The sequence below is a fragment of the Labeo rohita genome, chromosome 22 (genome assembly GCF_022985175.1).
Source record: "Labeo rohita strain BAU-BD-2019 chromosome 22, IGBB_LRoh.1.0, whole genome shotgun sequence".
Classification (NCBI taxonomy): domain Eukaryota; kingdom Metazoa; phylum Chordata; class Actinopteri; order Cypriniformes; family Cyprinidae; genus Labeo; species Labeo rohita.
In genome coordinates, this window is record NC_066890.1 from 43,485,749 (window position 1) to 43,511,868 (window position 26,120).

At 36.8% G+C, this 26,120-nt stretch overlaps 1 protein-coding gene across 1 annotated transcript in view; it reads left to right on the forward strand.

Annotated features, from left to right (window-relative positions):
* The first annotated feature begins 1,470 nt into the window (after window positions 1-1,470).
* LOC127153574 (NACHT, LRR and PYD domains-containing protein 3) overlaps window positions 1,471-26,120 on the forward strand; it is a 28,402-nt gene continuing 3,752 nt past the window's right edge. Inside the window, exons 1-16 of the mRNA XM_051094746.1 lie at window positions 1,471-1,791; window positions 2,079-2,162; window positions 2,519-2,626; window positions 6,534-6,638; window positions 7,081-7,182; window positions 9,001-9,070; window positions 9,283-9,472; window positions 9,561-11,385; window positions 11,749-11,919; window positions 18,353-18,526; window positions 18,732-18,902; window positions 19,048-19,218; window positions 20,571-20,744; window positions 21,838-22,008; window positions 24,579-24,752; window positions 25,787-25,818. Coding sequence (XP_050950703.1) covers window positions 1,769-1,791; window positions 2,079-2,162; window positions 2,519-2,626; window positions 6,534-6,638; window positions 7,081-7,182; window positions 9,001-9,070; window positions 9,283-9,472; window positions 9,561-11,385; window positions 11,749-11,919; window positions 18,353-18,526; window positions 18,732-18,902; window positions 19,048-19,218; window positions 20,571-20,744; window positions 21,838-22,008; window positions 24,579-24,752; window positions 25,787-25,818 — 3,745 coding nt within the window. The 5' untranslated portion in view covers window positions 1,471-1,768. The remainder of the gene's footprint in view (window positions 1,792-2,078; window positions 2,163-2,518; window positions 2,627-6,533; window positions 6,639-7,080; window positions 7,183-9,000; window positions 9,071-9,282; window positions 9,473-9,560; window positions 11,386-11,748; window positions 11,920-18,352; window positions 18,527-18,731; window positions 18,903-19,047; window positions 19,219-20,570; window positions 20,745-21,837; window positions 22,009-24,578; window positions 24,753-25,786; window positions 25,819-26,120) is intronic.

The following is a 26,120-nucleotide window of genomic DNA, read 5'->3' on the forward strand; positions in this document are numbered from 1 at the left end:
AACCATTTTTTAGCTGATGAAAATACTAGAGGCCTAAGACTTTCACACAATACTGTATATATATATAGGTATTTTTGAATCTAACAGGTTCTCAGAAGATTTATTTGCAATATACAATAAATTATATTTATTCTATTAGAATTTCAACCATGTTAGTTTCACATTCCACCCTAATTCTTTTTTTTTTTTTTATCCATAGCTCTTTGAGTGATCAACATTTAGCTCTCTAATCATCACAGATAAACCGAACTTTTATAACTATTTCAGATATGCTTTTACCTTTTTTTTTTTTTAACTGGACAAAAATTCTCCATAACAGCCTAACAAGGTGGAACTTCAAGGTAGGAGTGAGATATGATGCTTACCTCAGTTTGTACAGTTGGAGTCTAGCAGGAAAAAGTAAACAATATCACTTTCTAAAATGGTCTTAAATGGAATTGTAGTGTATTTTGGAATGCGAGAAAGCACATACTAGCGAGATATAATATATATATGCTTAGATGCAGTTTAGCCTAGTCATACATAATTTAAAAATATTTGGTTTTTATCATTTCATGGTTTATATTTATTGTGGAAGTTGATTACTTTGCACAGAGGACATGATAAAATTGAATGCATATTTCAATAAAAAGGTGTGTAAAATACAAAATAGTATTTTTAATGTCTATTATCTCTGTTTAAGTGATAAAGAAGACCTAAATATTTAATTTAAGTTTTCCCTGGTGTTACGTTTTAAACAGAGAAATAATATACTATTGCATTCTTTCTATAACGCTTAGCTCTGTGGATAGGAAATAAAAAAAATGTGAGTTAAAGCGATGCAAATTCAGCTTTAACAATTCAAAGTGAGGATATCGGCATAATCAGTCAAAATATTTAAACTGGATTTTGATTTTCGGCAGGATGGAAAGTTGTGAGGGATCGCACAGGTGGGTTTAACAGCAATCACAAATCGAAAGTGTTTCAAAGATTTAGATTCTCTTCCTTGTGCACAAGACAAGTGCGAATAGGGATTATTTTCAGGAGATGACACGTGATGTTCCACTTGTCTTGATTGTTACCAAATTACAGGTCATGTGCACGTTCATTCTTTTTAATTTCCTAAATATATTTTCAAACACCATCATTATAGTACAATTTTATTGTTGCTAACGGGAAAATCTATAGCATTATAATACCTAATGTGAGTTAAATTTGTTAGTACATATGTAGTTGGCTAAACTGCAGTTGTGTGTTTGCACACGATGAAAAAAAATAAAAACAACTTTTTAGGCGGTCCCTATCTTGCTTACCCCACTACGTGGCCGTTCGCAAGTAAGTATGCTGTTGAAACAATACTTGCCCATTTTGTGAAAAATCGTTGGTCGTCAACATTATGTCGCTGATTAGAATGTGCAAACTTTATTGCACATGTAATTAGAAAGTTCTTGAACGCGGAATGTGCGGATATAAAAACTTACTTTACTTAAGTCTTTCGGTTAGAGGAGTTACTGAGCGAATGTTAAACTTCTTAAGGTTCTAAATGTTTCTGTGTTTGGGTTTGTTTAAAAAATGCTACGAATCAGCCGCTGTATAGAATATTTTTATTTCATAAAAGCGGAATAAATTAGTGTCTATTAGAAAACTACATAGACTATGTGGACTGTCTTTTTTTCTTGGTGTTTTAACACTGTTTAATGTTTGCATAGTAATTTTATAGAAATCCGTGTTGTGAGGAGTGATTGAAATGTGCTGAAGTGATCTGAAGTGAAAGAACTCTCTGTCTGAGATGAGTCTCTCTGAGAAAAAGAGGTAAGACTGCTTTATGGCCAGTACAAGAGTGCAGTTTTATCGTTGCAGATTGAAAAAAGAAAGAAAAGAAAGAAAGAAAATGAAAAAAAAAAAAAATGAGGGCTTGATCTTATCCCACTGAATCTCTGTGGAGTGACAAGATTATTGAATCCTCTCTTTGGTTAAGATGAGAATAATAAAGCACAGTTATTGTTGAAAGTCAAATGTATTTAATTTCCATTTACAACTTCAAATGAGACTGAAGGTCTTGTAGTATTTTTTTTTCTCTCTCTGTTCTCTCTCATTAGTGAAAGATCAGGCTCACATGTGTCCAGCTCTGTTTCTGTGAAGATTGACCGTCCAAAAGAGAAAAAAACGTCATCTATTAAAAGGTACTTTATTTGTTTTACATTTATAGCACAGTAATAGCTCATTTCTGCATTGCAATATGTAGAACTTGATTAAATAAAACAATAAATCACAGAAAGACATGTCATGTAATCTGCTTCTGTCTTTAATGAACTGTGACTGGAGTTTCTTTCCAGTAATTGAGTTAGACATAAAGCCAGTAGGGGGCATACATTCAACATGGAAAGACATCAGACAGCCAAATACATTCAATATGCTTCCATCTACATTCATAAACAAATGCACATTTACTATATATTGTATTCAGTTACTGCATTTTATCTTCACTGAGAAAACTCCTGTAATAAGGTGTGTTTTTCTCTGTTATTTGTGTCATTAGTGTGAGATCAGGCTCAAATGTGTCCAGCTCTGTGTCTGTGAAGAGTGACTGCTCAAAACAAAGTCTGCCACCAAACTTAAGTGAGAAAAGAACATCATCTACCAAAAGGTATTTTGTTAGTTTCTCCACCTTAGTAGTTTGTCAAAGGTAGGTTAGCAAAGACTGCTTTTTTTTGTTTGTTTGTTTTTAGCTGTTCAATAGACATTGGAACAGTGGAGAATCAGAAATCTGGGTTTCAAACCATATGTAAGCTGGATTTTATTTTTCAGGAACATTTTTTGAACAAATGTTATGAAAAACTTGTTTTAAGAAATTCTGCAAGGTCAAATTCTGAATTCACAACCCTAACTGCGGTTGCAAACGTGCATTTCTGTGTAGGGCGAGAGCATGTGCAGATATCAGACATAAAAATCCTTCTGTAGTAAAGCATTTTTCTTTCTGTGCTTTGTGTTATTAGTGCAAGATCAGGCTCACATGTGTCCAGCTCTGTGTCTGTGAAGAGTGACTGTTCAAACCAAGGTCTGCCACCAAACTTAAGTGAGAAAAAAACATCATCTACCAAAAGGTATTTTGTGTGTTTCTCCAAAATTAGTAGTTAAGTTAGTAGTCAAAGGTAGGTTAATAAAGACTGTATTTTTTTAGCTGTTGAGTAGGAATTGGAACAGTGGAGAAATGGGACATCTGGGTTTCAAACCTTATGTAAGCTGGGATTTTTTCAGAAACATGTTTTGAACAAATGTTATGATCAAAAGTTAAGAAGAAATTCTGCACCATTTCTAGGTCAATCAAATATGAGTAACAATGATCATGTGACTAATTGTAGACCTGATTTTTATTCCACTAAATCTCAAGAGAGACTAGTTAACTGACAAAAACAGCACAGTTCCAGGACCGCATTTCTAGGACCCTATTTTTTTTGTGACAGCGCCATCAGGAGGAGATCTGATTTTTTTGCTTTTGTGTTATTAGTGTAATTTCAGGCTCACATGTGTCCAGCTCTGTGTCTGTGAAGAGTGACTGGTCAAAACAAAGTCTGCCACCAAACTTAAGTGAGAAAAAAACATCATCCACCAAAAGGTATTTTGTTAGTTTCTCCACCTTAGTAGTTTGTCAAAGGTAGGTTAGCAAAGATTGCATTTTGTTTGTTTGTTTGTTTTTAGCTGTTCAATAGACATTTGAACAGTGGAGAATCAGAAATCTGGGTTTCAAACCATATGTAAGCTGGATTTTTTTTCAGGAACATTTTTTGAACAAATGTTATGATAAATTTTTTTAAAGAATTTCTGCAAGGTCAAATTCTGAATTCACAAACCTAACTGCGGTTGCAAATGCGCATTTCTGTGTAGGGCGAGAGCATGTGCAGATATCAGACATAAAAATCCTTCTGTAATAAAGCATTTTTCTTTCTGTTCTTTGTGTCATTAGTGTAATTTCAGGCTCACATGTGTCCAGCTCTGTGTCTGTGAAGAGTGACTGGTCAAAACAAAGTCTGCCACCAAACTTAAGTGAGAAAAAAACATCATCTACCAAAAGGTATTTTGTTAGTTTCTCCACCTTAGTAGTTTGTCAAAGTTAGGTTAGCAAAGACTGCATTTTTTTTGTTTGTTTGTTTTTTGTTTGTTTTTAGCTGTTCAATAGACATTTGAACAGTGGAGAATCAGAAATCTGGGTTTCAAACCATATGTAAGCTGGATTTTATTTTTCAGGAACATTTTTTGAACAAATGTTATGATCATTTTTTTTAAAGAATTTCTGCAAGGTCAAATTCTGAATTCACAAACCTAATTGCAGTTGCAAATGCGCATTTCTGTGTAGGGCGAGAGCATGTGCAGATATCAGACATAAAAATCCTTCTGTAGTAAAGCATTTTTCTTTCTGTGCTTTTGTGTCATTAGTGTAAGATCAGGCTCACATGTGTCCAGCTCTGTGTCTGTGAAGAGTGACTGTTCAAAAGATGTTGTACCACTTAATTTTAGTGAAAAAAAAAAAACATCATGTACTAAATGGTATTTTGTGTGTTTCTCCAAAATTAGTAGTTAAGTTAGTAGTCAAAGGTAGGTTAACAAAGACTGTATTTTTTAGCTGTTCAGTAGGAATTGGAACAGTTGAGAAATGGGACATCTATGACAAATATGAGTAACAATCGTCATGTGACTAATTGTTGATCTGCTTTTTATTCCACTAAATCTCAAGAGAGACTAGTTAACTGACAAAAACAGCACAGTTCCAGGACTGCATTTCTAGGACCCTATTTTTTGTGACAGCACCATCAGGAGGAGATCTGATTTAAGCACAAACCAAAAACTATTCATTTTTAATCTTTCCAGCTTTTTTTTTTAATGTTCGAGGCATGTCAGCAATCTCCATTTAGCCTATTTAGCTGTGCAAAACAGATCATTGTTCTGCTGAATGTTATAAACTAACATTTGTATTCAAACAAAATTACTTTTATTAATGTACTAATAAACAGTAATTTGTAGCGCAATTGTTTTACCGTTTATTCCAATTCTTGTGTGTCTCACATCAGATGTGAATCGCTGTGCTGCGGCTAATGAACTGAACTCTGCTAAAATACAAGTCTTTCTTTACAAGAAAATGGATTTTAACACCAGAATATATATAGAATATATTGAAATAAATTAGGTAAAATATTTCAAACGGGTTACCAATGGGTATGTTAAGGGTTAGGAATGGGTTAGGACAATAATTAAGTGTATACAATTAAACAACTACATATTCTTTAAAATATAATAATATACTGAATTGAATAGCAAGCACTATTAAATAGTATGGGATGCTAATACATAAATATATACAATAAATAAACAAAATAAAATAATACAAAAAAACTACAGGGTCCTAGAAATGCAGTCCTAGAAATGTGGTCCTGAAACTGCAGCCTCCGGTTGTGCAGGAACACCCTTCTCCAATAAACTCAAAACACACGTGATCATTGTCATGTGGTGAATCTGGCCAATTGTGAAACAGCCATGTGGTCATCAGAGTTCCTGCAGCCGCTCTGAAGAAACTGCACCGGCTGAGTCAGTCAGCTGCTCTCGAATGGCTATCGCAGTACTTTGATGCCACACGTGACAGTCATGAGGCGTCGGTGCCACCTCAAGTCGGACAAAATTTCTAACCAGCATGCACTGCTTCAAGTCAGAATTTGATCGAGCTGCGCAGCGCTGCGTTAAGTCAAACACACCTGTTGTTTGCAATCACATGATTCTGAGGATACGCTAAATGCAGCTGGAGGGCAGGAAGTGATTTTTCTCTATAGGAATCAATAGAGAAAATGTGGAAATTGGTCAAATCGAGAAATTTTATTTCATATTGTGTATGAACATTTGCTGCTCATAAGGAGGAAAAGGCAAGAAATTGACTGAAAAAAAATTGGGAAAAGTGGCTTGTAAACCTGCATCTGGGGTCAGGAGGAGGGTCAGATAATGCGTGTGTGTGCGAATGGTTAAAAGAAATAATAATATTAAGATATAAAGAAATATATAAATAGATACAGGGTGAGACAGTGAGAATTCACTCAGTGCTAAGACCAAACATACATACAGTGCAAATAAGATATTATATTTGCAGTTGATTACAATTGAACCTTGTGAGATTGCGATAAATTGAAGTGACTCACAGCTTTTTTGTGACTATACGAAAGCGCTATTTGCTCACTTTCTAGGCTATAATCAATTCAGAATTTGAAAAAAAAGTTTCGCTTTACATGCTGCTAACAGGAACAGTGGCCAAAAACCCTGTACAGCAGTAGTTTTAGGAGTGACATATGTGATACATAGATTTCACATCTGAAAGAGACGCATACGTGCATTTTCTGTAGGTATGTTCATTCTATGAATCACACGTATGCATGTTTGAGAAATGATAATAAGATCAAATTTAGGATGGTTTCTGCACAACCTTTAATAAATTAGGCCCCAAATATCTTCATATGAGACTGAAGAACCTCTTGTGGTATTTTTTTTCCTCTTTTTTTTGTCCTTTGTGTCATTAGTGTAAGATCAGGCTCACGTGTGACCAGCTCTGTGTCTGTGAAGAGTGACCAGTCACAAAATCATCCACCAAACTTAAGTGGGGAACGACCATCAAGTTTTCAAAGGTAGGTTAGCAAAGACTAACCTACCTAATTTTTTCTAGCTGTTCAGTAGGCATTGGAACAGTGGAGAATCAGAAATCTGGGTTTCAACCTGTATTTAAAGTGGATTTTCTTTTATAAACAAATGTTATGATAAAAAGTTAAGAAGAAATTCTGCACTATTTCTAGGTCAATCAAATATGAGGGACAATGATCATGTGACTAATTGTAGAGCAGATCTTTCTTCCACTGATGCTCAAGAGGTTAACTGACCAAAACGGCACTGTAAATGTCTATGACAGTGCACTGCATCTTTATGGCCAGGAAAATTCTGAATTTGCAAACCCAACTGTGTCTGCAAATGCACATTTCTCTGTAGGACAACATAGCGAGAGCATGCGCAGATATCAGATATGAAAACTTTCTGAAGTAAAGCATTTTTTCTTTCTGTTATTTGTGGTATTAGTGTCAGATCATGCTCACATGTGTCCAGCTCTATGTCTGTGAAGAGTGACGATTCAAAAAAAGAACCACCAAACTTCAGTGAGAAAACATCACCAACCAAAAGGTATTTCATGTGTTTTGCATTATACTATTGCATTAACCAGTTTCTCAGCTGTAGTGTATATGATAGAATATGACTAAATAAAACAATACCAAACTTTATTGAAAACCCATTGAAAAAACATTACCTACCAAAAGGTATTTTGTAAGTTTCTCCAACATTAGTAGTTGTCAAAGACAAAGCAAAGACTATATCAGTTCAGACAGAATATGCTGTAGAGTCAACATTAGAGATCTGGCATTCAAAAAGTTCATGTAAGCCCAGAACCTTTTAGGAACAGCTTTATTAAAAAACAATAATAATAATAATAATAATAATAATAAAGTCAAAGTGAAACAAATGTTATGAACAATGAAAATTAAGAAAAAAAAAATCCACTATTTATAGGTCATTATTAAATATGAGCAACATTGATCATATGACTATTCAGAACTTATTTTCAGCACCAATTATTTTGTGTAGTAAAAACAAATCAAGACAGATGCAGTGGAATCTTGTGAGACTGCAGTTAATTTATTGACATTGTTGATTGTGACATTGTTTTTAAATCAAACATTCATTGAAAGATGTTAAAAACTGGATAAACATAATTGAAGTAACAGAGCTTGATTATGCCTATACACTAGTAACCTGTAGCCTACTATGATTAGAAAAAGTGGACCCACTTTATTTTGTTGTACGTTTCTTGCTGTACTACTATGTACTACTATGTAAATTAGATTTAAATTAATAATTTAATTCAAAACACTATTAACCCTTTCACTGGTGAGTTTAAAATATTCTATCTGACCCCCCAGAGTGAGTTTTTTTAGGCGACCGTTATTTTAGAATGTTCCCTTTATTGTTTCCATAGTGACGCATCATGATTGTCACGTGACACACTGCAGCAGCTATAGCGCTGTATGACAAACCTATCGCTTTTATTTTGTTTTTGTTTTTTATTCAAAATATTCACACACTTGCTTACCATGTCTTGAACTATCTCATATTCCAATTCACGAATACATGTAAGTGAGTGTATTTTGCCGTTTTAAAACTTTTATAAATGATCTGGATCGTGATCTACAACGTGAGATGGGCGCCGCCATGTTTGTTCGCACTGCCGTTCAGAGAGTCCTGTCAGCTGGATTTACAGCACGTAAATTCACCAGTTTCTCCCGAAATACATGCAGTAAGTGGCTGGTGAACTGGGAAAGGACTGGAGTGAATTATATTGTTACTTACACTCTGTGTATCATATATAAATCAACCACGTCTGCAAATTATACTTGAATGGATTGTTATTGCTGCTTCAGTAGACATCCGTGTGTATTTTACAAACTCTAAATGTATTGTTTTACTAGTACTTATGTGTATTTAAATGTTTGAAACCTAAAATAAACGTTATGTGGTGGAAAACACTGCATAATTGTGATTATATGTCTCTCTCTGGCTCAGCGGCCGCCAACGCGCGAAAACTGAATTTGGCAGCTGGGTGAGGTCACCGAACGTTCTAAATCCCATATGTGGGACCGTACTCCCAGGGGCACAGAAATTAGAATCCCACATGTGGGACCGTACTGCTCAAAGTGTTAATGAAGTTATGAATCACTTAATTTACTCAATTTGTTGCATACAAAATTCAGTACCTGCAATAAGAACTTACATATTAGTAAAATATTTGGGACCCCATCAGCAAAGAGACTGAAAGTGAATGTGTACCTAAATGTTGAGTTAAAAAATAGCTCCTTAAGTACTTCCAGAAATACAACCCTATTGGTAATTCTAATTATTCTTTGCTTTGTTTAATGTAATCAGTGACCAGATTTATTTTGCTGACAGGGTTCAATATGAGAAATCAGACACAAAAGTTCACGAGAAGTTCAGAAAAAATCTCCACAGCATATTCCAGGTAGGAAACAAATTCATATATATATATATATATATATATATATGGCAAACAAATAGGTTGATAAATACATTGAATAATATGTATAACATTAGTAAATTTCTCGACATTTGTTCTAGATGTAAATTATTTATATTTTAATAATCTTTGATATGTGAACATGCAATTTGGTTAATTTGTTTTTTTTCTACACCTTTTTCCTTGCTTATTTTTAGGATCTTGAGAACAAAATGATAACGTTTTTGAAGTACGAGCTGGAAAAGTTTAAAAAAATTTTAAAAAAGGAAAACACACAATACTTTTTGAGAGATACAGAGGACACGAGGATCAAAGAAGCAGCTCTTGATCTCACACTCTACTTTCTGAGAGAGATGAAGGAAGATGAAGCTGCTAATACTATAGAAGGTAAGAGTCTTATGAACATACACTGTCAGATTGTCACTTATAAATGTAGTAGATTTTAATGGAAATATATTTGTTTTCCTGTGTTTAGATAAGATGGCCTTCATTCATCTTAAATCAAGCCTAAAAAAAAAGTATCAATGTGTGTTTGAAGGAATTGCTAAGCAAGGTGATGCTACGCTTCTGAACAACATCTACACAGATCTCTATATCACTCAGGGTTGTACTGAACAGGTCAATACTGAACATGAGGTAAGACAGATTGAAGTTACTTCCAGGCGTCATGAATCACAAGAGATACAGGTTGAATGCACAAATTTATTTCAACCTGGAAAAGGCAAGAAGATCAAAACTGTACTGACAAAAGGAGTTGCTGGCATTGGAAAATCAGTCTCTGTGCAAAAGTTTGTTCTGGATTGGGCTGAAGGAAAAGAAAATCAAGATATCAGCTTCATAATTCCTCTTCCATTCAGAGAGATGAACTTAAAGGATAAAGAAAAACAAAGTTTGATGGACCTTATAACTCAGTTTTTCCCAGAGACAAAAGGACTGAACCTTGCAAAGAGGAATAAGTACAAAGTCCTGTTCATCCTTGATGGATTGGATGAGTTTCGTGTTCCTCTGAATTTTGAGGGTAATGAGACGTGGTCTGATGTATCGTCACCAGCCTCTCTGGATGTTCTCCTGACAAACCTCATCAAAGGAAATCTGCTTCCTTCTGCTCTCATCTGGATCACCACCAGACCAGCAGCTGCCAGTAAGATTCCGCCTGAATGTATCGATCGGGTGACAGAGATACGAGGATTCAATGATGCACAAAAGGAAGAGTACTTCAGAAAAAGATTCAAAGATGAGAATCAGGCCAAAGAAATCATTGATCATGTTAAAAAATCAAGGAGTCTTTTTATAATGTGCCACATCCCAGTCTTCTGCTGGATTTCAGCCACTGTTCTCAAGAACATTTTGGAAATGAAAACAAATAATGATCAGAAAAACAGTCAGGCTAATGATGTCTCCAAAACACTGCAGGAATCAAATACTGAAGACACTCCGAAGACTCTGACACAAATGTACACACACTTTCTCCACTTTCAGATCCTGCAGAGCAGACGAAAGTATGATGGAGAATACACACCAGATATTTCCTGGGATAAAGACACCATCCTTTCACTGGGAAAACTGGCATTTCATCAGCTGGAAAGAAACAATGTGATCTTCTATGACATCGACCTGGAAGCCTGTGGTATTGACGTCTATAAAGCGTCAGTCTATTCAGGCATGTGTACCCAGATCTTTAAGAAGGAAAGAGGGATCATTCTTGGTACCATGTACTGCTTTGTTCACTTGAGCATTCAAGAGTTTATTGCAGCCCTTTATGCACATCTGTTTCTAGACATCAACAAGAAAAGTGTGTTTGTTCATAAGTCTACTGAACAGGAAAACAAAAATGAAGCCATGATTGATTTGCTCAAGACTGCAGTGGACAAAGCGCTTGAGAGTGACAATGGACACCTGGACCTTTTCCTTCGCTTCCTTCTTGGTCTGTCAATCCAGTCCAATCGGCTACTCTTACAAGGTCTGCTGACACAGCAAAACGACAATGGCCAAATCAAAAAGGAAATCATTCAGTACATCAAACAGAAATTTGAAGCTAATCTGTCTCCAGAGAGATCCATCAATCTGTTCTACTGTCTGAATGAACTGAATGACCAAACTCTGGTGAAAGAAATTCAGACCCACCTTAACAAAGGAAGTCTCTCATCTGCTGATCTTTCACCTGCCCAGTGGTCTGCTGTGGCCTTTGTGTTGTTGACATCAAAGGAGGAGCTGGAGGAGTTTGAGCTTAAGAAATTCAAGAAATCAGATGAGTGTCTCATTAGACTATCAGCAGTCATCAAAACATGTAAAAGAGCTCTGTAAGTCATTTAATACAATTTGGTTATTTAGCAGCTTTTTAGTTAGCAGCAGAAGAACAACAACATTTATTATAAACACATCATTCCATTGTTATTTTCACTCCAATATGAAGTTATTGTTAACTTCAACTTCCTTATTTTTTTTTTTTTTTTTTTGATTTTGATTGATTGATAATTGGAAGTGATAATTTGTCACTTAATCAAAAATACTAATGATGTCTAGCCAACCAATCTTACAATATTTTACTGACCATATAAGAGTAAGAGTAGGTGGAAAATACATTTAATATTTGTATTTAGTTCATGCATTTTACTGTATTATACTGTATGTATTCAATTTAATGTGAATTGTTTTCCTTGTAGACTGAATGATTGTGACTTAACAGACAGAAGCTGTTCAGCTCTGGCTACAATTCTTGGTTCAGATACCAATCTAAAAGAGCTCAACATTAACAATAATAATCTACGGGATTCAGGAGTGAAGCTGCTCTGCATTGGATTGGAGAATGTAAAGTGTGAACTGGAGATACTGAGGTAAGTAGTGATAACAAAAAAAAAAAAAAACTGATCTCAACCAAACCTAAACATTATGATTTTGTTTTACATATTCCTTTCAAAATGTACATTAAATGGACAAATTATGAATTTCACAGTTTACTAAAGATTTGGGCGTTATGCAGCATGATTCATTTAAATCTCCTTTTGTTTAACTGATAATGTCTAACTTTCATTATCAAGATGTTGAAAAGCAAAATTTCCTAATACACACTAAAAGCAACTAGGTAACGTTTATCATTACTACCATCTAAATCACATATATTTCCAATGTGTAATTGGATGTAGAAGACCCTGTAGATATAGACCCTTTAGATATATAAGGTATAGTTAATTTTTCCAAGTTAATATTCTATTTTGCTTTTGTTTTTCTACGTTTATATATTTAGGCAACCATTAGTTGCTAGAATTAAGTCAGAATTCAGATCCATTTATTAATTTTGAGCTGGTTAATTTGAGCAGTAAGGAAGGCTTAACTTTTTTAGCTCAGTAAAATTTATTTGCTTTCCAGCAAAAATCGTATGTTCTGATCCTTAAATGTGGACTTTAATTAGAACAATCCAAAATTATTCTGATGTAGTGTTGCTTGTATGTTGTGGACCATTCAGATGAAAGAATTTCACACCTATAGTGTTTTAGACAACTGAAACATTGCAACTGGAGATTATCGGGCGAGTTAATGTCTAACATTTTAACCCTCTGGGGTCTAAGGGTGTTTTGGCACCCTGGAGAATTTTGACATGCCCTGACATTTGTGCTTTTTTTTAGTATCTAAAAAACATATTAATGGCTAAAATTTGATTACATTGTAATCAGCACAAACTGGGCCACAATAATATGCAAGCAACATTAATGTACATGTTTGTGTTTTTGAGAAAACAAAGTTTATGCGTGGTTAGTGAAATACTACATTTCTTAAGTCACTGAAATAAGGCCATGTGACATGTTAAATAAGACTGGATTCAGTTTGCGAGAGTGCAACCAGTTTATTGACAATAGTAGATGAAAAAACAAACAAGACGTGAAGTGTGAAGTTGCACAAAGCTCCGGGTGGCACAGGGACACGAATGGGCAGCCGATCTTCCGGGGAGATAATCCAGAGCAATGGAGCGAAACAGGAACAGGACCCAAGCGAGGAATGCAGAGTAACTGGAAACATGATCCTAACATGAAGACGGAAGACAACGATCTGACAACATAGGACGGAAAACACAGGCATTAAATAGACCCCAACAACCACCAGCTGGAGAACAATCACGGTAATACTGCCACGCCCACACACGACACTCCAGAAGCACACACACACAGAGAGAGAGAGCGAGAAATGAGCCCATGAACCGTGACAGTACCCCTCCTCCTAGGAGCGCCTTGTGGCGCTCCCAGGCGAGCCTACCCGGTGATTGTAATCATCAATAAGGGAGTGATCCAGGATGTCCTTAGCCGGAACCCAACTTCTCTCCTCCGGACCGTAACCTTCCCAGTCCACCAAGTACTGGAATCCGCGTCCCCTCCGCTTGGAGTCCAGAATACGTCTTACCAGAAAGCTTCACTCAAATGGAGAAAGGCCCGTGGACGATACTGGTGACGTTTAACCGTTGCTCTGTGGATGGAAACCAGAGGATAGACTGACAGTCGCCCCCAGTAACCGATAAAACTCTTTCCAGAATCTGGAAATAAACTGGGGCCCTCTGTCGGAGACCACGTCATTCAGGAGGCCATGAATGCGAAAGACGTGATCTACAACAGTAACCGCTGTCTCCTTAGCAGAGGGTAATTTGGGTAAGGGAATGAAATGAGCCACCTTCGAGAACCGGTCCACTATGGTTAAAACAACCGTGTTACCTTGGGAGGGTGGGAGGGCAGTAATGAAATTGAGTGCATTGTGGGACCAGGGTCTCGAAGGGACTGACAGTGGTTGAAGTAGCCCCTCTAGAGGTCGATTGGAAGTCTTACCACGGACACAAGCCGAACAGGCCAAGACAAAATCCTGGATGTCACAAGCCATGGAGCGCCACCAGAATCGCTGCTTAACTAGAAAACTAGTACGATTGACTCCTGGATGATAAGCCACGTTGGAACAGTGACCCCACCGAATGACGTCGGACCGTACTCCCTCCGGCACGAATAATTCGACCCGGTGGGCACCCGGGCAGAGGCATTACCCCTTCTAAGGCCGTGCGGACCTTTGACTCGATCTCCCAAGAGAGTGTGGAGACCACAAGTCTCCCCGATATAATGCTCTTGGGAGAGGGTGGGTGTTCCGAATGGTCAAAAATACGGGACAACGCATCGGGCTTGATGTTCTTAGACCCTGGGCAGTAGGAAATAGAAAAATCAAAACGGCCGAAAAAAAGTGCCTACCGAGCCTTGAGCTGGTCTTGAGTCATTTAGCGGATCTAATGTACTCTAAGTTCTTGTGATCAGTCCAAACGATAAAGGGTACCCCCGAACGCTCTAGCCAATGACGCCACTCCTCCAACGCTAACTTGACTGCCAGCAACTTCCTGTTACCAATATCGTAATTGCGTTCAGCGGGAGACAAACGACGAGAGAAAAAAGCACAGGGGTGCATCCTGTCGTCCGAGGCCGAGTGCTGGGAAAGAACCGCACCTACCCCCACCTCCGATGCATCGACCTCCACCACAAACTGACGTGTAGGGTCAGGGGCCACGAGGATGGGAGCTGAAACGAAGCGGCTCTTGAGGTTGGTAAAAGCAGAATCGGGTGCACTAGACCACCTGAACATCGTTTTGGCGGAGGTCAAGGCAGTCAGAGGCGAGGCTAGTTGGCTGAAATTGCAATCGAAACGCCGGTAAAAATTGGCGAACCCCAGAAACCTTTGCAGGGCCTTGCGAGAATCTGGAGTTGGCTAATCCACCACAGCCTTAACCTTGTCGGGATCCATGCGCACTCCCTCGGACGAGATGATGTACCCTAACAACGGAACCGACTGTGCATGGAAGACGCACTTCTCCGCCTTGACAAAAAGCCCATTCTCTAGCAGCCTCTGGAGCAACCGCCTGACGTGCTGAACATGTTCCTGGAGAGAAGAAGAAAATATCAATATGTCATCCAGGTAGACATATATGAACTGATCTACCATATCTCTCAACATGTCATTAACGAGTGCCTGAAAAACCGCGGGGGAGTTGGACAACCCGAAGAGCATGACCTAATATTCAAAGTGCCCCCTGGGGGTATTAAACGCAGTCTTCCATTCATCCCCCTTCCTAATGCGGACCAAATGGTAAGAGTTGCGTAAATCCAAAAAATGGAGGTGCCCTGCAACCACTCGAAGGCTGAAGACATCAACGGCAAAGGATAGGTATTCTTTACTGTGATGTTGTTCAACCCTCGGTAATCAGTGCAAGGCCGCAGGGACCCATCCTTCTTACCCACGAAAAAAAATCCTGTCCCGGCGGGAGAAGAGGAAGGGCGGATGAACCCTGCTGCTAGAGAATCAGAAATATATTTCTCCATGGCCTCCCTCTCAGGAGCAGACAATGAGTATAATTTGCCTTTAGGGGGAGACGTGCCTGGCACTAGATCTATAGCACAGTCATAGGGACGATGTGGACTTACTGAACACTTCCTTCAGGTCAAGGTACTCCTTAGGCACGTTAGACAGGTTCACCGACTCATTCTGCAGCAAAGAACAAGACACAGACGAACAAGCAGACACAAGACAAGAAGCATAACAAGAGTCACTCCACGCAGACACAGCATTGTGACCCCAGTCCACCCTGGGATTGTGGTGGACCAGCCAGGGATGGCCAAAAACAATTGGAGCCAGTGGGGAGGAAGTGAGCAGCAGGGCGATCTTCTCAGAATGGTTACCGGAAGTGATGAGGGTAACCTGGCCTGTAGTGTGAGTAATGTCGGGGAGAGCCTGTCCATTGAGTGCATTAACAGCAAAGTTGTGAGTGAGGGGAACAATGGGAATGTGAAGGCGATGAGCTAGATCAAAGCCCATAAAGTTACCTTCCGCTCCAGAATCCACCAGGGCCAGACAGTTGTGGGATGCGGCTCCCCATTACAGTCTAACCGGGAGTCGTAGATGAGGCTTTCTCAAGTGATACTCCGCCCGACAGTAACCTCGATTCTACTGTCGGGCTGTTCCTTTTACCGGACAGTTCATCAGGAAGTGGCCGGCTGCACCACAGTAAAGGCAAAGTCCCTTAGCTCTCCGTTCTCTCTTCTCCCGGGAAAGCCGAGCTCTACCCACCTGCATGGGTTCTTGGTCGAATGTGTGGCTGACCGTATTCGTGGAGGCAGTAACTGGACTAGCGGAGAAATCCGATATTGGGGTGTTGGAGCAAAGCTGATTAAGCCACTTTAACCCGGCGTCAACTCAGAGCGCCAAATCAATGAGTCCATCAAGATCCCACTGCGCCTGCTCGTTCCACCTGCACTCTGTTCCTCCTGCACTCTGTTCCTCCTGTTGGTCCATACGAGCGTTATTGAGCGATAAAAGCTCCTGGACGGTTGGTGCACTCGTGGAATCCATGGTTTGGTCAGATCGTTCTGTCATGTTAAATAAGACTGGATTCAGTTTGCGAGAGTGCAACAAGTTTTGTGGCAGTCTTCATGTGGCATTCATGTAGCATTCATCTATGGTGCAGGTATCAGATCACTAGAAAAAAACTAAACAAAAAAACAAAAAAAAAAACAAAGGAAAAACAAACATCTGTGAGCATGTTAATATCAGGAGCATCTGTAATATATACATATAGTATGATTTTGTAGTCATAGACTCACACATGCTTTATACTATCATACAAAATTGACAATTTATATCTGAGAAACTAATTATTATTGTTTAGCATGTTAAACACCTACTCACAAACACAGTATTAAAAATAAACTAATATTACTTTTATAACCTATTGTTATACAATAAATAAATATGATTTTATAGTCATAAACACAAGCATCCTTTGTATTGATTATACAATACAAAGCCATTTTATGTCTGGGAAACTAATTTATTATTGTTAAGCACGTCATAATCTATTCGTGAACAGAGTATATGACAGTAGTTTTGTCTAAACAATCTTAGACTCTATTATTCAGTGTTACAGCGTAAACACTATTACTTTTATATTGCATCATTTTTATTTTATATAACATTAAAAAGATCCTGGCGTCGTGAAACATTTCGATGCAATGAAATGAAACATACTTCATAACGTTTCACTTGATTACACGTAGTCAGGAATTATAGTTTGGAAAAAATCGAACTACTATAATGTCTACAAGTTATATCACAGTAACACAACAACTAACGTAAGTAAACTAATAAAAGAAAGACTTACTCTTTCGGTGGATCTCGCCGTCAGTCGCATCATGCTCTTCCTCTAAGGGAAATATAAATCTTTCTCCTCACAGCGCATCTTCTTCCAGTAACAAGATGCAAGTAGCCGAGATGAACAATGAAGTGAAGTCTCCCGCTTTTTTTACGTTGATGTGGGCGGTTCACCGCTTGCGCCTCCACGTGGCTGATTATAATAACAAACCAAAAGTAGCTTGTGGGCGTGATCAAATTAAAAATAATTAGGTTTGACCAGAAAGACTGGACATGGGGTTGGTTTCATACAGATTACTTTAACACATGGTATTTGTTTTCGATAAGACTTACTCCAGTACTGAGTTTTAGGTCATTGTAGTGACACATTTCTTAATGACGATCAGAGAGAACAACGCAGCAGACTGCATACCCTGTTTGTTTGCTTTATTTCACAAAACCACAGAGTAGTGTTGTTACTATGAGCGTACACAACTAAAAGTGAATTCCTTACAGATTCCACTGATGTATTGCTCTTATCTATACGATCAAAAATGACGGAGTAATTGAAGTTCTTTTTGGCATTATCAGAAAAACGGCCACAAACCGTGCCGGGGGCGTTTTTCGACCCCAGAGGGTTAAAGGTCTCTGGGCCTTGTGTTTGTATCAGTTTTTACTTTTCATTGCAGAATTCATTGTAGAATCTCGCTTTAGGGATTAATATTGTTAACTCTTTCCCCACCATCGACAAGTTATCTTGTCTTTCATTAAAAAAAAAAAAGCTTTTAGCCAAATATGAGATTTTATGGCTTCCCATGTTTTCACTGTTATATGCTCAGTGGTGCTATTACAGCTCTCTTGAATGATACCAGAATCTTCTGTTCCAAAACACAGACAAGAAAGTGCAATTGGCTCAAAATATTGCTTAAACAGAGCTTTTTGTTTAAAAGTAGAAGCTCTGTTCTTTATTTTGATGTATTGCATGTTCAGATATTTTGTCATACAACAGTATATTCTGGGGGATATGGAATTCTAGTGAAAATGATCAAAATGCTGGCGGTGTTAAAAGAGTAAATTCCTGCATCGCTATTTAATCAGTTTAACTTTACATTTTCACTCTGGTTCTAGACTTTCTAACTGCAGTCTCACCGAAGATGGTTATAAAGATCTGGCTTCAGCTCTGAGATCAAACCCTTCACACCTGATAGAGCTGGATCTCACAGGAAATGATCCTGGACAATCAGGAGTGAAGGAGCTCAATGATTTACTACAGGATCCAAACTGTCAACTGAAGAAACTGAGGTGAGATGTGATGAAGTAATACAAAATAAATGAAAATGCAGGTGAATTATTTATAGAAATATTATTTCACTAATGCAAACCTGCTGCATTAAAGTAAATTCAAGATTTCACACTTCCGGCGATCATATTTGGATGTTTTTTGTTTTTTGTTTAAAGTTTTTTTGGGGGAATTAGATTATATCCTACTTCATCATCTCTTCTGCAGGTTTTTGAGTCCTGATGCAGAAGAAGCCTGTCAGTATGTGACTGGAGTTGTGGGTATAAACCTGTTACTCCTGAGAGAGCTGAATCTGAGTGGACATGAACTAGTAGACACACGAGTGAATCAGATCGCTGCTCTACTCCAGGATAAACACTGTCAACTCAACACACTACAGTGAGTATTTTTAATGTAGTTTTTATTGCACATTTATGTTATTAAAAAAATAAGGTAAACATAAACACAGTTCTTAGTAATCAATGAATGTTGGAATCAAGCACTTTGTGTTTGTAAATTCTCCCTCTCCTGTTTAACATGTTAGGCTGCGTGATTGTGGTCTAACAGAGGAAAGTTGTTCAGCTCTCTCTACAGTCCTGACATCAAACAACAGCCTGAAAGAGCTTGACATTAGCAACAATAATCTGCAGGATTCAGGAGTGAAGAAACTCCAGAACGGATTAGAAAATACAAACTGCACACTGGAGAAACTCAGGTAAAACACTGTTTGATTTTATAGTAACAATAACTATCTCTTTTGAGTTTTAATAATTATTTATTTTGATCAAAGAAAAATTACTGTAGTAAACAAAATCAGAGGGAAAGACATGCTTGTGTCAGATGATGAATCATGTTTTTCTCCTCTGACCAGAAGAGGAAAGAATAAACAAAATTCTGTGCTTTGCAAAAAAAGTATTCTTTGTATACGTTGCAGCCTTATGTGAAACTACTTTAAATGACTTTTTTCCCCCCACATCAAACTACACTACATACACCATAATAATTTGTGACAACTTCCCAAATTTATTACAATTAAAACACCTTTAAATTATTACTTACCTGAAGCTCTCTGTCAGCTTAAATGGGGGCATATGCACGTTTTAAGGTTTCTCAAGAAATGTTTGATTGAGTTTAACCCCAGGCTGTGACTGGGCCACTCAAGGACATTCACAGAGTTGTCTATAAGCCACTCTTGCTGTGTGCCTAGGGTCATTGTCCTGTTGGAAGGTGAACTTTCTCCCCAGTCTAAGGTTCTGAATTCTCTGGCCTAGGTTTTCATTAAGGCTCCCTATGTTTTGTTGCATTGAGCTTTCCTTCTACTCTGACAAGTCCCGCAGTCCCTGACACTGAAAAACAGCCCGAACTGAAAAAATAGCATGAAGCTGCTACCTCTGCACTTTACTTTTGGGATGGTGCTTTGCAGGTGATGAGCAGTGCCTGCTTTCCTCCAAACATGATGCTTGGAATTAAGGTTCATTAAACCAGAGAATCTTGTTTCTTACAATCTAAGAGATCTTTAGGTAATTTGTTGCAAATTCCTAGTGGGTTTTCATGTGTCTTAACTGTGGAGAGGATTAAGTTTCAATGCAGAGGATTTTCTTTCTTCAGATCCATACTTCCTGTCTCTGAGCTCGATAGGCAGGTTCTTTTGACCTCAGGCCTTGGTTTTTGCTCTGAAATGCATTTTCAGCTGTTAGACCATTTATTGAGAGGTTTGTACCTTTCCAAATTATACTTATTCAAATGAATGTCACAGGTTAACTCCACTCGAAGTGTAGTAACATCTACAAAGATATGAGTGCTCCTGAGCTAAATTTCAAGTGTCCCAGAAAATGTATTAAGTATGAATACTTATGCAGTGGAATCATTTCAATTTTTCTTTATTTCTAATAAAATTTCAAAGTTGGTGGTATATGGAGTGTAGATTGATATGGAGAAAAAGCATTTTAAAGCAGTTTAAAATAAGGCTACTTTCTCAAAGTACTGTAAATTAGACATTTTTTATTAAAACTTTTTTGTAGTAACATTAATTAAATACATTTGATTGTAATAAAACATCTTCTGTAGACTTTCAGACTGCAGTATCACTGAAGAAGGTTATAAAGCTCTGGCATCAGCTCTGAGATCAAACCCTTCACACCTGATAGAGCTGGATCTCAAAGAAAATGATCCTGGACAATCAGGAGTGAAGGAGCTTAATGATTTACTACAGGATCCACACTGTCAACTGAAGACACTGAGGTGAGATGCGATGAAGTAATATGAAATAAATAATGTGCAGGTAAATTATTTATAAAACATTTATTATTTATAAAATATTTATAATAAAATGTGTTGCAGTAAAGTAAATCTAAGGCAAACCCTTTCACACAGTTTCAGAATCTATTGCCATTGCAATCCATGCCATTTTTCACTGAGTTTAGTAGAAAACTGGGTAACACTTTCTATGAAGCCCCTATTTATAATACATTATAATGGCATTTCTAAGTGATTATAATGAATGCATTATAAAAAACCTTATAATATGTTAAATCATCTCATGAATAATCATAACAACAATTCTAACACATTATAATACTTGAGTATTTGAGGTTATAACTTTTAAGATTATGATTATTTATAACACACAATGTTCAGCATATAAAATCTACTTAATTTATAATGGACTATATCATATTATATTTATTTTTTACATTGGGGGGGCCTTCAGGAACGTGGATAGGAACCTGCCTTAGAGTATTAGTAGACTTAGGTTAAGGTTAGGCTAGGTACCAGGTTCACGTACTTGCACGTTGAGTTACTTATAATCAGTTTGTCTTTTGGGGAACCATCAAAATACAGTGATAGCATATATTTAGCATACTACAATAATAATTACTGCTAGCTGACATGCAGTATCATCAAAATAATCAAACTGATAATACAAATGTGTCATATTACACATTCATCTGATCTGATACCTGATCTTATGGCTCTTTGAGAATTATTATTATTATTATTATTACTTATAAGTGGTCTTTGTATGCTTTAAGTAAAGTGACATGCGTAACATGGCAAGATATGAGACTTATAATACGTTATAAATATGAGGAGGTAATCATACTCTTAAAAGCTATAACCACAAATAAGTAAAAATTATAATACATTAAAACTGTTCTTATGAATACTCATGAGATGATACAACATACTATAAGTTTTTTTTTTTTTATATATAATGCATTATGCATTCATTATAATGCCTTAAGAATACCCTTATAATGTATTATAAATACGGGCTTCATAGAAAGTGTTACCGAAAACTAAATTGAATCATGCTCCATCTTCTCTTCTGTAGGTTTTTGAGTCCTGATGCAGAAGAAGCCTGTCAGTATGTCACTGGAATTGTGGGTATAAACCCGTTACTCCTGAGAGAGCTGAATCTGAGTGGACATGAACTAGTAGACACACAAGTGAATCAGATCTCTGCTCTGCTGCAGGATAAGCACTGTAAGGTCAACGCTCTGATGTAAGTTTTTTTTTTTTTTTTTTTTCAATTCAATCTTGCTGCTAGGTGTGTTTTATCTTTTATAAGAGAGTGCTAACTGAAAGAACATATGGAACTTTTGTAATGTGATTGTCATCATCTCCATCAGTAGTTTTCAGCTGTCAACTAATACATACTGGGAAATATTAAGATGAAACTGAATCTGTGTTCTCTTTTTGCAGCCTGAATAACAGCAGCATCACAGAAGAAGGTTGTCATGTTCTGGCTGCAGCTTTAAATTCAAATCCATCAAATCTGAAAGAGCTGGATCTGAGTATGAGTAAATTAGGAAACACAGGAATGAAGATCATTTTGACTCTGTTGAAAAATGTACAGTGTAGATTGGAAACAGTGAAGTAAGTATTTTAAAAGTGTATCCCATTAATGACTCTGCTTCTAACTTGCATTTGGAAGGTTCACTTAACTTTACTTTTGTGGAATTTCCAACATTTTTGTGGACTGACGTTTACAGCTTTTCACCAGATTTGTAGCAACATGTTTATAGTTCTGTTGTGAAGTAAACACAGAGACTTAAAGGTCACTGTGCAGTTTTCCACCAAAACTAAAAGCTTGAGGGTTTAACATTCAAAGATAAAGAAATAAGAATGATATATTAGTACATTATAAATTAAAAATGGATCATTCCATCCATTCTTCAAACGTTTTGTTCAATGTATATGAAGTAGCAGCTAAAGCAGTTGGTTACATAATTGTGTGTGTGTGTGTGTGTGTATATATATAGCCTATTTTTTTTTATTTGTTCAACAGGTTAAACTGCATCAGTATTACAGATGAAGGTTGTGCTGCTCTGGCATCAGTGGTTAATTCAAACCTCAGAGAGCTGGATCTGAGTGAGAATCAACTAGGAAACTCAGGAGTAACTGAAATCTCCAGTCTGCTGAGAAATTCACAATGCAAGCTACAGATACTCAGGTCTGATTTTTTTAAACATGAATCATTGTAAGGTTAAAGCTCCAACTGGTCTGTAAACTGGCATTGTGTAACAAGGAACAAGTCAGTTTATAAAGTATTGACAAACAGTTTCCATTTTTGAGGTGCTGGGAAATATAAATATCCAACTAGTGTGAGGAAAGCTAATACTAATGAAGTCATGTTTTGATCTTTGTTTTTTACTTTGTTGTTTGTCTTTCTGCAGACTTTTGAACTGCAGTATCACTGAAGAAGGTTATAAAGCTCTGGCTTCAGCTCTGAGATCAAACCCTTCACACCTGATAGAGCTGGATCTCACAGGAAATGATCCTGGACAATCAGGAGTGAAGGAGCTCAATGATTTACTACAGGATCCAAACTGTCAACTGAAGACACTGAGGTGAGATGTATGAAATTATACAAAACAAGTGACATTCTGTTGAATTATTAATAAAAATATTACTTCACTAAAGCAATGTTTTGTGCTGAGGTAAATTCAAGATAAACCATTTCTCACTGTTTCCCATCAGAATCAGATGCTATTTTTATTACACCAAGTTTAGTTTAATTGAATCCTGCTTCATTATCTGTTCTGCAGGTTTTTGGGTCCTGCAGCAGATGAAGCATGTCAGTATGTGAATAGAGTTTTGGGTGAAAACCTGTTACTGCTGAGAAAACTGAACCTGAGTGAAAGTGAACTAGGACCCTCAGCATTGAAGGATCTTGCTGTGGTACTGCAGGATAACCACTGTAAACTTGACAAACTGATGTAAGTTTTATCATTATTATGAGATTTTTTTTTTACACTTTTGAACATGCTGCTTGGTGTCTTTTATGTATTGTTGACTTTTAATTCTTGATAAATATATAGTTGAAACTGTTTTTTTAGTTTTATCTGTATTTCTGTTAACACAGTCTGAAAAACAGCGATATCACAGAAGAAGATTGTCATGTTCTGACTACAGCTTTAAATTCAAACCCTTCAAATCTGACAGAGCTGAATCTGAGTGGGACTAAACTCAAAAACACAGGAATGAAAATTTTCTCAACATTGTTTAAGAATGAACAGTGTAGACTAAAAAAGCTGACGTAAGTATTTTAGTCAGTGTGTAAATCAAAGGCCAACTATTAAAAAAAAAAAATCATGCAAATCTCATGTTGGAGGACTAAAATTGTTATAGCCAAAGCTACTAGTTGCATAATTGCATGTATAGCTTATTTGTTTTTCCTCTGTTCTACAGGTTTAATTGCATCAGTATTACAGAAGAAGGTTGTGCTGCTCTGACTTCAGCATTTAATTCAAATCCTTCAAATTTGAAAGAGCTGGATCTGAGTGGAAATAAGCTAGGAAACTCTGGAGTGACTGAAATCTCCACTCTACTGGGAAACTCTCAGTGCACATTGCAGATACTCAGGTTTGAAAAATGAACAGAAAATTTCTGTCAGTACTATATTTTACAGTAGTAAAAATCAGTAGTATGCTTTTGTCTAAAATCATAAATAGAAATGACAAACATGTTTTTTTTATAGACAATTATAGATATCCCAATATGAAAAATTAAGTCTTGTTTTTACTAAATGAGTAATTGAGTACATTTGAGACTGTATTTGTCCTCCTCTAGACTTTCAGACTGCAGTATCACTGAAGAAGGTTATAAAGCTCTGGCTTCAGCTTTGAAATCAAACCCTTCACACCTGATAGAGCTGGAACTTACAGGAAATGATCCTGGACAATCAGGAGTGAAGCAGCTCAGTGATTTACTACAGGATCCAAATTGCCAACTGAAGACACTGAGGTGAGATGTGATAAAAAAATTATACAATATAAATGATATGCAGGTTAAATAGTCATACAAAATACTATTTCAGTAATACAATAAGCTGCAGTATGGTGAATTGCTTTACAAACTGCATTATGGGTGACATGTCAGCACAGTTTAGTTTTAGTTCAAGCTACAGTACAGGTTAAATAGTCATTATTTAGATGTGCTGATAATCAATAGTTTGATATTAATTTTTTCTGAACATGCTTAATTTCCATTCAATTTTCAAACTGTTATTTCCAGTTCTTCACAAATATGCTGTGTCTAGAAAGATCTTGAGACCAATCAGAATGCTAATGTCACTGTCCATATTTGTATAGAAAATCGATATAACAAAAAGTTTTCAAAATTAGTTTCATTCAAATAAACTTGGATGTCAAAAGTTTTTTTTAGGTACAGTAAAGGTTAAATATTTTTCATTAAGAATAATAATGAATATGTTTTGTAAGGCAATGGGACATTTAGCATTCAGAATTAAACTGAATCTTACTTTAACTTTTACAGGTTTTTGGGTCCTGCTGCAGATGATGCCTGCCAATATGTGATTAAAGTTCAGGGTGAAAACCCATTACTCCTGAGAGAGTAGTGAAAATGAACTTTGAGACATCTAGTGAATCAGACCATGATAAACATTCAAATAAATATTTGAGGTAAATATCTTACATCATTTAACATGTATTTGATATAAACACTATTTGCTCATTTGTTTCATTAGGATCAATAATTATTTATTTACTGCAGGATAACATTTAGTTCTGTAAAACTCAAAACAGTTTTGAGCCTGGTGCAGATGAATCAAATTAGTGATCATCATTTAACAGTCATAAATTTGATAACACTGAGTGAATCAGATCTGCTAGATCTTGCAGGATCACTGTCAACTTTCATGTGTGACTTTCAAATGACAAATTATACAGTCAGTTTGATCTTGGGTCCAAATTTAATTTCAAGAACCTTAGATGATCTTCATAGATCTGATTCATTATCTTTTCTCTTTCTGTCTTCAGTCTGTGTGAATGCAGTATTACAGAAAGACAGTGTCTCATCCTGACTTCAGCTCTGAAATCAAACCTTTCACACCTGAGAGATCTGGACCTGAGTGGAAATAAAATAGAAAACAAAGGAGTGAAGCACATATGTGAACTACTGATTGATTTCCACTGTAAACTGGAGAGACTGAGGTGAAGAATATTTACATACAAGAATCAAAATGCTTAAAATCACTTCAACACTTTTATACTCAATGTCTTATAAGGAGCCTAAGTGTTTTGTGATCTGGTGAAGTCAAGATGATCTCTCTCCCACTGTTTTTTTTTTTACAGAATAAAGAGTTTGCTTCTT